General features: G+C 40.2%; 2 protein-coding genes across 3 annotated transcripts in view; one reads left to right on the top strand and one right to left on the bottom strand.

Moving 5' to 3' along the window:
• morc2 (MORC family CW-type zinc finger 2) overlaps nucleotides 1-14,909 on the top strand; it is a 63,111-nt gene that overhangs the window by 45,235 nt on the left and 2,967 nt on the right. Inside the window, exons 15-23 of the mRNA XM_052031930.1 lie at nucleotides 76-204; nucleotides 5,006-5,111; nucleotides 5,519-5,630; nucleotides 8,702-8,776; nucleotides 9,273-9,641; nucleotides 10,739-10,876; nucleotides 11,927-11,981; nucleotides 12,343-12,484; nucleotides 14,469-14,663. Coding sequence (XP_051887890.1) covers nucleotides 76-204; nucleotides 5,006-5,111; nucleotides 5,519-5,630; nucleotides 8,702-8,776; nucleotides 9,273-9,641; nucleotides 10,739-10,876; nucleotides 11,927-11,981; nucleotides 12,343-12,484; nucleotides 14,469-14,663 — 1,321 coding nt within the window. The remainder of the gene's footprint in view (nucleotides 1-75; nucleotides 205-5,005; nucleotides 5,112-5,518; nucleotides 5,631-8,701; nucleotides 8,777-9,272; nucleotides 9,642-10,738; nucleotides 10,877-11,926; nucleotides 11,982-12,342; nucleotides 12,485-14,468; nucleotides 14,664-14,909) is intronic.
• Nucleotides 9,428-14,909, bottom strand: part of LOC127579269 (rab5 GDP/GTP exchange factor-like) — a 31,197-nt gene continuing 25,715 nt past the window's right edge. The window contains exon 10 of one of the 2 annotated variants that reach the window (XM_052031933.1): nucleotides 9,428-9,561. The gene's annotated coding sequence lies outside the window, so the exon portion shown is untranslated. The remainder of the gene's footprint in view (nucleotides 9,562-14,909) is intronic. The other variant, XM_052031934.1, reaches the window with a different exon arrangement.

Below are 14,909 nucleotides of genomic sequence, written 5' to 3'. Positions count from 1 at the left end.
ATTGCAGTACAGCTGTTTTTTTTTAAACAGTATGGCCTCTTACAAAGTTAACAAAATAATTCTCCTGGCCTACAGCACAGAAGGGGATAGTGAAATTCTGGGATGAATTTGGCTATCTGTCGGCCAACTGGAATCAGCCACCTTCTGATGAAACTTTATACAAGAGGCGGCGTGCGATGGAGATTCCAACCACCATTCAGTGCGGTACGTCTCACCCACAATGCTTTCTGTGCATAAAGTTGGTAAGTTCCACAAACAAGTACGAATTAGGTTAGCTATAAATCAAAAGATCAGAGTACATCCTACTGCTCTCTGAAAATTAATTTAAACAATAAATGCTGAAGTTAATTCAAGTGATAGATGCTGAAATTGTGGCTCTTGTTTACTTATCTGATTGTATATGGAATACTTGCACGGATTTTTATCCCCATTATTTTGTTCATATGCTACTTTGCTTCCCAGCTTTCTTTCTTTATTCCTGCCTTATTGATGGGTTGCTTTCTCTGGTTTCAAGCCACCTTTCACCTATGTGAGATTAGATAGTGAGCATCAGCTGGCTAATTGCCTGAAGCCTGCTCTTATCCTTGCCTGGTATCCCTGTGAGCTTCCAGTAGAATTCCTGCTAAAAGCAGACTTATTTTCTTTTTCTCTCACTGTATTCCATGTTCACCACCCCCTACAGAAACAAAAAAATGCTAGGGTACCGAGACTTCTTGAACAAGCTTGCTGGCAATGTCCTTGAACTGCAATTTAGAATTTTCCAATTTGAATATCTCATTTTTAAGCACTTACTCATTAAACAATCAGGAAGCTGGCTGCAAAGTTGAGGTGACTGTAAGTGGCTACTCGGCTTTTGCAAACCCCTCCCCTCCCCTCCCTGGTAGGCTTTTGACAGCTTGCCGATGTCTAGGACGGTTCAACAGTTTTTAAATGCATCGTAGGCTGAGATGGTTAAAAATGTATCAAATAGATTTAAATAATTCTGAAATTTTTTTTTAAGAATAAATTTGTCAAAAAGTACCTTAAAGTTTCAAAAATTAATTAAAGGCAATAAAATAAGTAAGCTACTTAATAGCAGTTGGGGTCATTGAACCTATTGAAATGAATAGGGTCACTCTTCTGGGTTAGGCAGAGGGTCCAGATGTAAAGTGCATGCAACCCTTCTGTCCAGTTTGTCTGTGCTCTGCCACTGGAATTGATGAGTCCAGCAGTGGGAGAGAGGTCATATGCTCACTGTTCAGCTCCCTTTCGACTTCTGCATTTCATCATGCAGGCATGAAATGTGGAATGAGCTTTGGATTGAGCAGCAGATAGCCTGTAGTATGCTGTGGAACTGCCAACTAAAAACAAATATCTTCTAACCCATTCGATCGTGAGGAGTAAACCATTCACCTCTTTGTGCCCGTTCTCTCAAATCAATGAGATCACGATTGATTTTGTACGTAAGTGCCATTGTCAGGGCACCAACCCCATATTCCCAGATTCGATATCTAGCAAACTTATTCATCTGTCTTGAATATACTCACAAGTGACCCTCCACAGCTCTCTTTGATAGAGAATTCCAAAGACGTACTATCTTTTTGGTGGAAAAATAATCATCTTATCTCTATCCCTTATGGTCAACCCCTTAGTTTGAAACTGCTAGTTCTAGACATCACCAGCCAGGAAAAACATTGTCTCTGTAACAATTTTGTATGTTTCATTGAGTTCTCATTTTTCTAATGTCGAGTGAATGCCCTTAATCTCTCCCCTTTAGATCTAATGTGATCTAAAGACTTGGTGGATACGCATTGTCCTCTTTTGTCACCTGTTCTGCCTGAGACTGAAAATGTTAAATGTATCCATTTCAGAATTCCTAAAACTTTCTCAGTCTTGAAAGCTATAGCTGCTTAATTGCTGATGCATTTTTAAACTTTTCCCCAAAACAAATGGAGAGAATTGTCTTCATTGTATTATTTTTTCTGTCTGTCCTTGCTTGCCTGTACCACCTGCACGATTCTGTGTTCAGTGTACCAAGCTTAAAACGTGAACAAACAAGCAGTGGAAGCTTGTAGTTCTTGTAACACTCCTGACACTTAAAAAAAAAAGTCTATATTATAAGTATTTAAAATAGCATAATTAATGTTTGAAAAGATAAACGTGAACTGGTCTAATTGTAACATTTATTAATCATGCAATTACTGTTGTCTCAGCCTGTTTCTTATATTTGATTTTATCACACAACTTAGTTAATGATTCTCTACCAATCAATTTCTTTAGTCCTTTTGTCTCATTTCCTTTAAGTTAGATCTTTATACGTGGCTCTGGTGTTTGATATATCTAAACTTGAACTTCATTGTCTGTAGTGACTGACTTCATGGTTCCTTAGCTTTCATTTCTCTAGGTCACTTTGTATCCTGTGCTGACTGTAAGCTATTTATTTTCTCCTACTTCATAGTTAATTGAGACAGTCTATCCATTTTGGCAAATGTAGTTAATATTGAAGAAGACGGCAGATATAAGTAGACTTGAAGAATAGCTGGGTAATTGGATAATTTATTTCAGTGTAGTCAAGTGTGAAATAGTGCACGTTAATAGGAGAAGTTAGGAGATCATCTACTCCTTGAAAAATAAAGGTGGAGGTTTACAAATCATTACATGTGGTGGCACAAGTTAATAAAGTCGCAACCAACTCAAACAACTGAGGAGATATGAAATTCAAAGGCAGAGGTTATGTTGAATATTACCTGGTCACAGTCACTTTGAATAATTTATAGAATTCAGGCCTCCATATTACAAGAAGGATTTTGAAGCTTTAGAGAGAATGCCGAAAAGTTTACTCTAATGATGCTAGAACTGGGAGGGCAGCAGCTACTGGAAATAACCACTGAAGTTGTTGAGGTTCTTTTTCTAGAAAAGCTGAGCAGTGACCTGAGAAAGAGTAGAAAAAAAATATGCAGTTTGGTTGATAGGGCAGACTCCAACTAGACTGAAAATAAGACCAACTAATAAATCCAATAAGGGTTTCCTCTTCATTCGGTTGTGAGAATGTAGAACGGTTGAGAGAGTTTCGCATTTCCATTTGAGGAAAAAAAACAGGTAAGTACCTGTGAAAGAAAGGAATGGAAAGATATAGTGATTGGGTAACATGAAATATAGCAGAAAAAAACATGAACATAAACACCGTCCTAGTCTTGTTTGGCCATGTGATCTTATGATATAACGTTCTATAAAATCTGTGCAAGTTTACCATTCTCTTAAACTTTTTTTATATTTTTTAAATTGGAAAAATACCTTTCCTGTCTATATTAAACTTTAGGTCAATGTCAATTTCCTAGTTTTTTTCCCCCCACATTAAAGAGTAATTCATGTGTAACTTATTTCTTAGCATCTACTTTATCTCCCCGGTATTCTGATATAAATGAATCTAGATGTAAGCAAAGCCATTGGAATGATTTCACATATTGGCAGGTAACAGTTGGCCCCAAAGCACTAAAGTGACATTGCAAGTTTCCTCATCTATTGAGGAAGATTGCTGAATATGTGTGCTGTTCTCAGTACTGCAAGCATACTTCCTGATTCATTGGCATACCTGGCAGCAGGCGGTTGGGATGTTTGCCTAGAACCTCAAGAATTGGAGTATGTTATCCAGGAATTGTTCTGGGTAACCAATGAAATATATATCACTGTTGATCTCACTTTGGAAGATCAAATTTGAAGGCAGAATACAAAGTTAATTGCAGGACAGCAGTGTGGAGGAACAGAGGGATCTTGGGGTCCACGTCCATAGATCCTTCAGGATTGCCTCGCAGGTTGATAGGGTTGTTAGGAAGGCATATGGTGTGTTGGCCTTCATTAGTCAGGGTATGGAGTTCAAGAGCTGCGAGGTAATGTTGCAGCTCTATAGAACTCTGGTAAGACCACACTTAGAGTATTGTGTTCAGTTCTGATTGCCTCATTATAGGAAGGATGTGGAAGCTTTAGAGAGGATACAGAGGAGATTTATCAGGATGCTGCCTGGATTGGGGAGCATGTCTTATGAGGATAGGTTGAGCGAGCTAAGGCTTTTCTCTTCGGAGAGGAGGATGAGAGGTGACATGATAGAGGTGTACAAGATGATAAGAGGCATAGATCAAGTGGACAGTCAGAGACTTTTTCCCAGGGTGAAAATGGCTAACACAAGGGGGCATAATTTTAAGGTGATTTGGAGGAATGTCAGAGGTAAGTTTTTTACAGAGAGAGTGGTGGGTGTGTGGAACGCACTGCTGGCAGAGGTTGTGGGGGCAGATACATTAGGGACATTTAAGAGACTCTTAGATAGGCACATGAATAATAGAAAAATGGAGGGCTATGTGGGAGGGAAGGGTTAGATAGATCTTAGAGCAGGATAAAATGTCGGCACAGTATCGTGGGCCAAAGGGCCTGTATTGTTCTATGTTAAGATATATTGAAAGACAGTGAAGTGCTGTATCAGTCTGTAGATTTTTGTTCATTGTCATTTCTTTATCACCGGAAGTGGGGAGGACAAATGTAACACTATTGCTTCCTTGACTAAACAACTAACTAAAATCCTCAAAGCAGGTATGTCTAGCAGAGAGAAGAGCTTGTTTGAAGCCCTTCTCCCTTAAAAAAAAATATCTTGACAAGTTTATTTGTAGAGGTTTTATTTCTTGACCAAGAGAGACAGGCATTATTAAGTCTCAGCTTCTGCAAAGCACCCTGAAGAAGAAGCGGTCTGTGTGCTTCTGGTTAGTGTTGCTCACCTTCTAAGATTTCAAATGTAAACTTAATGGTTGACGTAGCTGAACTACTAGCACCCCGACGAGTCAGTGCCCTGATTTGATGGAAAGTAGCTCAAGAAGAATTATAAAGGAAAAGGGTGAAGGGAGTTGATTAAAAGACTGCCACGCTGAGGGGGGGGTGGAAAACTGGCAAGCTAAAATGAAACTATCAAAATTGATACCAAACAATTCTTTCTAAAATGGAAGATTTTCTGCAGCCTAATCATTTTGGATCTGCTTTCTAGATCAGTGTTTAAAATGGCGGACCCTTCCTTACCGAGTGGATGATGTTGGTAAGGAATATCCAGACAGTTGGACGTGTTCCATCAGCCCTGACCATATCCAGAATCGGTACGTACAGTAAATGCAAAACACACGACTGAGGTAAAAGTCTGCATTATGTCTGACCCTGCTATGCCTGACATTGTTAGGGTAGTGTTGGGAATCTCTCTTTTACATCTAACCTGGCTGGATGATGCAACTATCCTAAGGTCTGTGGAAGATAAAACTCTATTCAGAGAGCAAAGAAGACTGCGATGAGGTAATTGATAACTTTCCAGCATTGCACACCTATTGTTAGAGGAGCATGTGATTTAATATACAGCAGTGGAGAAGTGACTGTTCACTGGATCAGACATTTCAAGGCCAAAATCTATTTGAAATGGTATTGAGAATGCACAAAGAATGGTTTAATTTACAGTATTACATTAGAGCACAGCTCTGGTCTGCCAATGTATACTTGCTTTGTTTTTTTTCAGATGTGATGCTCCAGAGCAGAAGCAAAATGTACCGATAGGCACACTGCGAAAAGACATGAAATCGCATGAGGAGAAAATACGGGCACAGCAAAAGAAACTGGAAGCATTGAAGGTAAGGGTGAGACATATAGGGGGCATTAAACATTTTTAATGTTTAAGTTTGTGAGTGATACACAAAAGTGCTGGAGGAACTCAGGTCAGGCAGCATCCATGAAGGGAAATAAACAGTTGACATTTCAGGCCGAGACCCTGACCTGCTGAGTTCTTCCAGTACTTTTTGTGTATTGCTCCAGATTCCAGCATCTGCAGAATTTCTTGTATCTAAGTTTGTGAGTGAAACTTGTTTCATGTGTTTGAAAGTCTTATCAGTGCTCTGAATTCTCTTGATTGGTTTCTTGTCCTCAGAGACCTCCATCATTCTTGAATATGTACTTGTAGTATTTTAGCACCTTTCACTTGCTTTCTTGTACTTCGGCTAATGTTCCTCAGTACCTCCCCAAATGGCTGCGATTTGCGAGGTAATATGTTGCATTGCCATATTCTTAGCTATCTGGTGGTTCTAACATCCATGCTCTTGTATTTTCCAGCAGAAATCTGGCCTCTTGAAGGGAGACTGATAGAGTGAATGTCTCCTCTGTCTGCTAGCTATAAAAGTTTTTATGTAAAATCAGTTTAGATAGGGCATGAATAGCCAAGAAAGTCCATAATTTGGCACTAATTAATAGAGTCGTTCAGTTAAACAGTGCTGAGATAGTTATATGTGGGGTGGGGGGTGGGCAATACCTCATTGGCATGGAGGTAGTCTTCTGAGGTTAAGACAAATGTCTTTGGACAGAACAAGAGCTTTAATTTGCATCTGCCTTACTGTACCAGTGTGGGGCAGTCAGGCTATGAGGTCAAGCTCCACTCCAGAGACAGCAGTAGAAAGATTTCAGCAGAAAGAATCAGTACTGAGAGATGCTGTATTTCAGATGAAACATTACACGTGAAAGATGTTGCCGCTTTGGAGAGCAGTTGGGGACTTATCCCCTGACAAATAATTTTTTTTCTGTATAACATTCTCAAGAAATAGATTATCAGTTTGTTACCAAATGCTGTAGATGGATGCCAATGCTAAACACTGGTTTGCTGCCACTTCAGAAGTTTTGGAGTTCATTTGATGAGAAGTTGCTTGGGATGCAGAAGTCATAAGTGCTACACAAATGAAGCCTTTGCAGTTTTAATGCTCTCAGTGGCTGCCTGATGTGAAGGCACTAACATCCAAATCCCCATTTTGAAGTTTAAAAAAAAATAAATCCCAATAATTTGCCTCCATTCTTTGAAATAATTTGATAATGTGTATTTGTTTTGTTACTGTTTGTTCATCAAGTGAAAAGTTGTGTTTTGTCCTTTTGGAATAGCTGTGTTCTTTTTCTCTTGGAATCCTATCTTAAATCTACACACATAACATTTTTGAATTGTAGTTTGTGTCATGTTGCTGATATCCCCTGCTGCGGCTGCTCCCGGGTATGTCATCTCAACACCAGCTACAGGAACCCTAGCCTTAATAAAAATGTTTTATTTAAAATCGTCTTGGCATTTTTTCTCTTTTTTTCTCTTTTCCCATCCTACCAAAACCCCTGCTTATTCCCCCTCTGCCAAGCAAGATTGGATACCTTAAAAAGTGTGGCCTGGTCTCGTACATGTCTAAATAATTGCCAATTGCATGCACAAGTAAATCCCAAGAGCTATTTCTTTTTGAATTGAATGGATTGCTCTGTCAGTTGAACACCAAATTGAGACAAAACAGAATCTTTAATAACTATCAAATTGAGAAGTGCTTATTTTCACTGTATCCTGTCCCTTGTGTATCATGAAAAACTTAGTAAACATCATGTTACATCTTAGGCAAAAATCATAAAAATTATAGAATAGGAGGCAGTCACTTGCCCATTATGTCTATGCTGGTTGAAAGAGTGCTACCCAGTCTAACCCCACCTTCTAGCACAAGTTCTGCAGCCCTGCAAGTTATGGCTCTCCAAGTACTGTTTAAATGTGCTGAGTTTTTCTGCCTCAATCATCCCAGTTATAACCTTTGGGTGAAAAGGCTTTTCCTTGTCACTGTAATCCCTCTACTACCATGCTGCTAACTAATTTGGATGTAAACACATTTAAAAGTACTCTGAATTAGTAAGTGAAGGTCACTTATGGAAGTGTTGGGGATGCAAAGTCCAAAAATATGAATTGGGAGAAAGTCAAATGCCCAGACTCGATCATTGTAAAGAATTTAAATTCCCTCCCCTGGGTACCCATAGCAAGTGTTGATAATGTGCTTTGAATCTATGCTCATGGGTTTTTGACCCTTGTGCTGAGGGAAATGGGCCATTTTTCATTGATCAATCTAAATGTGACATTTTTCCTTTGATGTTGAAGGAGGCCGTTTCGGCCCATCAAGTCTATGCGGGCGCACAGAGCAATCCCATTCCTCTACTATTTTTCCCTGTAAAATTCTCTCCACATCCTATCAGCTCTCCTCAGATTCTACAGCTCGCCTGCAGACTAGGGGCTACTTACAGTGACCAATTAAACTACCAGTCAACTTGTCTTTGGGACATGGGAGGAAACAGAGGACCCAGGGGAAACCCATGCAGTCACAGGGAGAACTTCTGAACTCAACACAGCACCAGAGATCAGGTTTAAAACCCAAGTCACTGGAGCTGTGAGGCAGCAGTCTCCCAGTTGCACCACTGTGCTGCCCATCAGCTTTTAATTTTATGCACCTCAACTAAGTCTTCCCTCAGCAGCCTTTGTTTCAAAGTAAATAACACCAGTTTATCTAGTCCCGTTGCTAAAATTTTCTTGGCATTCCTGCAGTGTAGTGACATCTACACACAAGCTTTATGATAGTTTTGCTCATCATCTGCACATGTAATGTGCTTGCGGAGAATTAAAATATTTCTGCTTGCAAAAGAAAATTGGAGAACATTTAATCCTCAATGCACTCTGTGCTAGCTCAATGTAACTGCACTGTAATGAATTGACCTGTACGATCGGCACGCAAGACAAGTTTTTCACTGTACCTCAGTACAAGTGACAATAATAAACCAATACCAGTACCAATAATGTTTGTCTTCAGCTATGTTAAATGTTCTTTGTTCTTTTATTTTAAAAGAAGTTTTATTTTTGATTTTTACCTGTTCCCAGAGAAACATGCCTATTCGCTCCCAGGCTGATTTAAAGAAACTTCCACTGGAGGTCAGCCGCCGTCCGTCGGTGGAGGTGAGTAATGCAAAAAGGTAGGTTGGTGGTTACTGGTAATAGTGTAAAGGAGAAAGTGAACTGAACTGACGGGGTTCTGGAAGAATGCTGACATGGACCAGGTAGTTGACACACAGAGCCTGCAGATGCTAGAATCTGTTGGAGGAACTCAGCAGGTTGAGCAGCATCTGTGCGGGGTGGGGTTTTGGATCAAACCATTACCTCAGGACTAGATAGGCCTCTGCTGGTATTTTGGATATCCACTCAGAATTAGAATAACAATTTTGTGAGTGGATTGAGATTTCCCAAGAGAGGTTGAGAGCAGGTCTTCATTCTATCTCTTCACATTTTGAAAGAAAGGAATTCGCAAACCAATGAAGGTTGAACAAAACTTTATTGATTTTCATGCTCATCTTCATATGCCTCTGAGGCAAGAAGGGAGAATATTTTGAGTCACTAAATAAACCTGAGCTTTGGATTTGTGTTTTGGTAAGGTGTGACTTTAACTTCTCTGTAGGGTCGAGCTTCAAGTAGCCAACGTCCACGATCACCGCCACTGGCTGATATCATCAAAAATGCCCCAAGCCACCCACCTTCCACAAAGTCCCAAGCCTTACTGCGAAAGGGTTCTGCATCTAGATCTGCAAACAAAGCTGTGGCCACTCACACCAATGTTACTGTTAAGAAAGCAGTAACCAACGCGGGAAGATCCCAGCAACGACTGACAGCTTCTGCAAAACAGACTGCTGTATCTCCCAGGAATGGAGCACAGCCGTCTACCTCTGTGCGGAATGTTTCTCCCGTCTCTGTAAACACAAAGAGTCAACAGGTGAAAGGAACGAAGACCTTGGGACACAAAAAGGAGACACTGAGTAGGACAGTTCAGGTATTTTAAATAACTTTATGTAAAATGGATCTTTAAAGGCAGGAGAAGCAGCTTCAGTAGTATATAATTGTTATCACCAAAATGACTAATTTGTCTGCTTCACATTTGGCACTCATTTCAGAACATAGTGTGGTCCACAGATGTTCACTAATGACTGGACATTCCCCTGGTCTCTGTTGTGGTAAAACATGCACGCTGAGATTTTAAATATTGTACCTCTCTTTTAAATTGCTCTCAGAATAAAGTTGGTACTGCCTGTTTGTCTGGTATTGCACGTGGATCTGGATGGTTTTACTCTAGATCCTGTACTTGGCTCCTAAGGTAGGTTGTTCGTATCAAACTTTGAAGTGTGAAGAAGGTCCTCTGAACTAACATAAAACCACTTAACTGAATATCAAATGTATTGTTTGCAGTTGACAGTAGTTCTTGACTTGGTGATTTTATATTATTGGTACCTAGCAGAAAGGCAAGGTGTTTCCTCTTTCAAAAAAAAGGGAGGGTAATGCGATGGGAGGAGGCCCCAGAGGTAATTTGGCCACCCCAGTCCTCCTAGCAGGTGTTTGCACAGTTATTTACTCTGTGTGTTGAATAATGAGACTTAAAAAAGAGGAAGAAAGAAACCAGGGAACTTTTATAGTCTCATAACTTTGTTCAGAACTCCCCTCAAAACCTTCACTATTTGCAAAACAAAACCTGCTCCTAAACTAAATCATTGATTGTTGCCAGGAGATATTTTTTTATTGCTTCTAGAAAGCAGCACAGTGGTGCAGCTAGTAGAACTGTTGCCTCAGAGCTAAAGCAGCCTCTGTTGCTATCCATGTGGAGTTTGCAAGTTCTCCTTGTGACCACATGGTCTGATTTCCTCCCATCTCCCAAAGACACGCAGTTAATTGGTCACTGTAAATTGCCCCTGTGGTGTTTAATTGAGTGGTAGAATCTGGGGGAGATTGGATGGAGGTGTGGGAGGAATAAAACAGGATGAGCAGAGATTATAAATGGTGCTTGACAGTCTGTGCAGGCTCAATGGCTTGCTTCCCTGCATCTCACTCTAGGTCTGATACCAGGAAATTTTTAGAAAGTGTTTTTCTTTCCCACAGTCTGCAGGAACAAGGAAAAGGAATACAGTAATAGAAAGTAGTGAGGAGGAGGACGAGGAAGAAGAAAGGAAGACAAAGACAGTCCCCAAAGTTTCTGAATCAAAGCGCTTGAAAAAAGACATGACGGATGTTGTGGAGGTAACAGAACAAACATAAACTTCTACTATATATGGAGCCCATTATTAACCTCCCTTTTTATAGAGTCCCCCCATATCCCTCCCTCCCTTTGCTGTTTGTTATTCACTATCACTTGAAGATGATCTGGTGATTTGTCCCCAATCTCTGGCTTTTTTTTTTGTTATTTTAAACATACCTTCCTAAAGATGCTGACTTCTGTGATCATGGTGCCTTGGTGCATACCCAGATGAGCCTAAAGAATGATCATCTTGTCAGCTGAAACTAGTACTGTCCTCAAGTCTCCACGTGCATTTCAGCAGAAGTATATAATGCTGGACAACACCAAATGATTTTCTCTACCATTCTGGACCAGCTATTACCTGTAGGGTTGGAACCTGGCTCCTTCCTGCTTTATTTAATCTTACCCCTGCTAGCCATCAGTGGAACTGTTTTGAAGCTCAGATCACAATGTACTGGATCACTTGATGGGACTTGAGACCCACAGTACAGGGAATAATTAGTTTTGCTCCTACACACATAGACATTGCATAGAGGCAATTGCCACTTTCTCCCCTCTCCAGACCCCCTCTGTGCATGCATTTGCACACTTTCCCACAGTGTTTAGCAGTGGTTGTGTTTTTTGCCCCTTCTCTTTAAGTTGACCTAAAACTTTAAGAAGTTTAAAAAGGCATTTGAGAGCAGTTGTCAGATCTGAATAACAGTCTTGGGTAACCTTGAGGAGGAAAGTGAGAAATGGGCAAGACATTTTTATCTAAACTGTTCCTCTCCTTCACATTAAAAGCCCCAATCACCATGAAATTTAAGGGATTTTCTTTTAAACTCCTTTTCCACTTAAACATGAAGGTTTCTTTTTCAAAGCTTCTCTAAAAAAAAGTGTCCCTTTTAATGCCTCTTAACCACCATCTCCCCCCCCCCCCCCACTTTGTTTCTTCTAGAATCAATATAATGCAGAATCCTGTTTAAACAGATACAGAAGATTATTGTTCTTTTTCTAAATTTATAACCAAAGGTTTGCATTTCCTGAATGAGTCTCGGTGTGTTTTGTTACAGATTTCAGATAGTGGAGGAGAGGTGGATGAGGAGGAGCAGGCTGACACCTTGAAAGGTGAGAATCAGGTTTTGCGATTTTTGCTCGAGAACATTGCCTGGTGTGTTGAAATGTCCTTGAACACTCCAGAAAGAGTTGACTACCATTCTGATTCATGCAACATAGTTCTGTTTTTTTTTGCCAACGTGGACTCAGTGGACCAAATAAACTCTTCTCTGGCTGTTAATTTTTATGATTCACATCTAGTAAATTTAACAATCTGGGCATTGCAGGAAATGGGACGTCATACTGGGAGCTTGAAATGATTTTAAAATGTTCAATTTTCTCTAGTGTTGTGTGTAGTTTTAAATATCTTTCCATCAATGTATTGGGTAATCCACGTTCTGTTACTTAAACATCGTGTCCTTCCTGTGTACAGATCGAGGACTTTTGGTGGAAGTGAAGGTGAATAAAGAATGGCACACAGGACGAGTCACTGCTGTCGCAGCAAGCAAACAGTCAGTGCGGTGGAAGGTCAAGTTTGACTATGTTCCAACTGCAACTACACCTAGAGACCGTTGGTGAGAAAATAGTGCTTTTTTTTAAGCTCTTCACTCCCTGCTCTACAGTGCAAAACACCTCTCTATTAATCCTAAAGTATGTCTGTAACCTGAAATATACATGTGATTTATAAATGTGACAAATAAAATGTAATGTTTTCCAGGTTATAGAATTCTGTTTTGATCCATTACTTTGCATCTAAGCATTGCTTCACCAAAACCCACATTAAATGTAAAACTTTCTCCTTCAATGTTACTTAATTGTTATGTAAATTTAAGATTAAGTAAAGCCCATAGGTCTAAAGGCACAGTGGCCACATGCATACAAAACTTGCAAAGGTACATAGAGTATAAAGTTGTGTTGATTGGCTGCTGTTGAAGTAGAATACAGTGGTGTTCCAAGAATGTATTGGGTAATCCACATACTGTTATTTTGAATATCAATGGCCTGAACTTGGACCTGAAACATTAACTCTGTTTCTCTTTCCACAGATGCTGTCTGACCTGCTGAGTGTTTGCAGCATTTTGTGTCTATTTGAGATTTCTAGCATCTGCAGTTTATTTTTACTTTCATTAGATATGAAGAGATTCATTTCATAATTTGCAGGGTGATATCAGACATCAAGGGGAACATGTACTGATGTACCAGTTAGATGTCAAAGAAAATTTACAGCAAAATCTGAGCATGGTGTGTTTTGGTAGGAAGAAAGAGAATTGGATGAATATTTTACCATTGGGCTATAGAGAAATAACAGTGAATGTCAATCAGTCAATAGCCTCTTTTGTAAATTGAGAGATTTAATACGCAGAGTATAATTAGTTTAGAAGCATTAAAAACTCGCAATCCAACTCTGTCACTTTAGGTTGTTTACCCACATTGTGTGCATCTCCTTCAGTTTGTTTCTCCACTTTTATTTGCATGCATGCCACTGTCATCATCATCCTGAATGGTTCTACTCCTTCTGTTTTGCTAAGTTTACTTTCGAGCACACGGTAACATCCCATTTTGGTCCTGACTAGATGGAAATCAGTAGAACCAGCTTTTTGATTTTCTTTTAATACTGTCTAGCTGTTGTGAAATCAGCCAAAGAAAGCTATTGAGGTTTTTCTCTGTCCACTAGCAAACTGTGACCGGCTAGGTATTTCCTACAGTTCTGTACTTTGCAGCGCTTACATTTTCCTTTGTAGCAAAAAAAAAGTGCTGGAAGAACTCAGCAGGTCAAGGGCATCTGTAGAGCCAAAGGAATGGTGTATGTTTTGGTTCCTGATGCGGGGTCTTATCCAGATATATCAACCATCCCTTTGCCTCCACAAATATTACTCGACCTACAGTAGCATCATTGGAGGGAAAGGAATGGTTGAGTTCTTCTAGCAGTTTGTTTTTTGTTCTAGATTCCAGCATCTGCAGTCTCTTGTTTCTCCAAACATTTTCTTTTGTGTTTTCGCACTAACTATTATTAACAATCAACCAGGTAGCTTCATTAACACCTTACCACTACAGCCACAGGGGCCTTGTCCTTTGTCAGGTACCTGCTTTCCTCACCCATACTCTACTTAGAACTAATCTGTGTAGTGGTTAGCGTAAGGCTATTACAGCACCAGCGACTCAGGTTCAATTCCGGCCACTGTCTGTAAGGAGTTTGTACTTTCTCTCTGTGACTGCATGGGTTTCCTCCCACATTCCAAAGACGTACAGGTTAGGAAGTTGTGGGCATGCTATGTTGGCGCTGGAAGCGTGGCGACAATTGCGGGCTGACCCCAGAATACTCTACGCCATGGTGCATTCACTGTGTGTTTCGATGTACATGTGACTAATAAATCTTTCTTTATCTTATCTTTCCTAGTTCTGTTCAAGGCTCTTTGGCCTGAAGCACTAACTGTTTCTCTTTCCACAGATGCTGCCTGATGAGTGCTTCCACCATTTTCTCTGTCCAGCTGTCATTTCTATCAATATGTCATGTGATCAAAAGTTGATTTAGTTGACCGGAGTTTTGTTTTCCCGCAGGGTTGAGAAGGGATGTATGGATGTGAGGCTGATGAAGCCACCATCTCCTGAATACCAGACACCTGATACACTGGGTGGAGAGGAAGACATATCTGTGGAAACAGGATCAACTTCAGACAGCACCAGAATGGAACCAGACACTACACAACCAACCACCAGCAAAGAGACTGTAGAAGCACTAGTGCTCAGCTTCAGGTGAAGGAGTGAACCTTTACCCCATTTAACCTTCCGACTCAAAAATCAAGGAAGATGTGCAAGCATAGCCACAAAGAATGTGCTGATATTTAAACATGAGATCATTGTGATAAATTGTGCCGTGGTTGTCCAATTTTTTTTTCCCTCAGGAATAGGGAACAATTTGCTTTTCAATATTCACTCATCTTAGGCAGTGGTTTATATTGGGATACATTAGGTGCTGGAGGCTCCCGGTGTTGTTATTCA

Source organism: Pristis pectinata, chromosome 17, assembly GCF_009764475.1.
Source record: "Pristis pectinata isolate sPriPec2 chromosome 17, sPriPec2.1.pri, whole genome shotgun sequence".
NCBI lineage: Eukaryota > Metazoa > Chordata > Chondrichthyes > Rhinopristiformes > Pristidae > Pristis > Pristis pectinata.
Note: the sequence above shows the minus strand (reverse complement) of the source record. Positions and strands in the feature narration are given on the sequence as shown.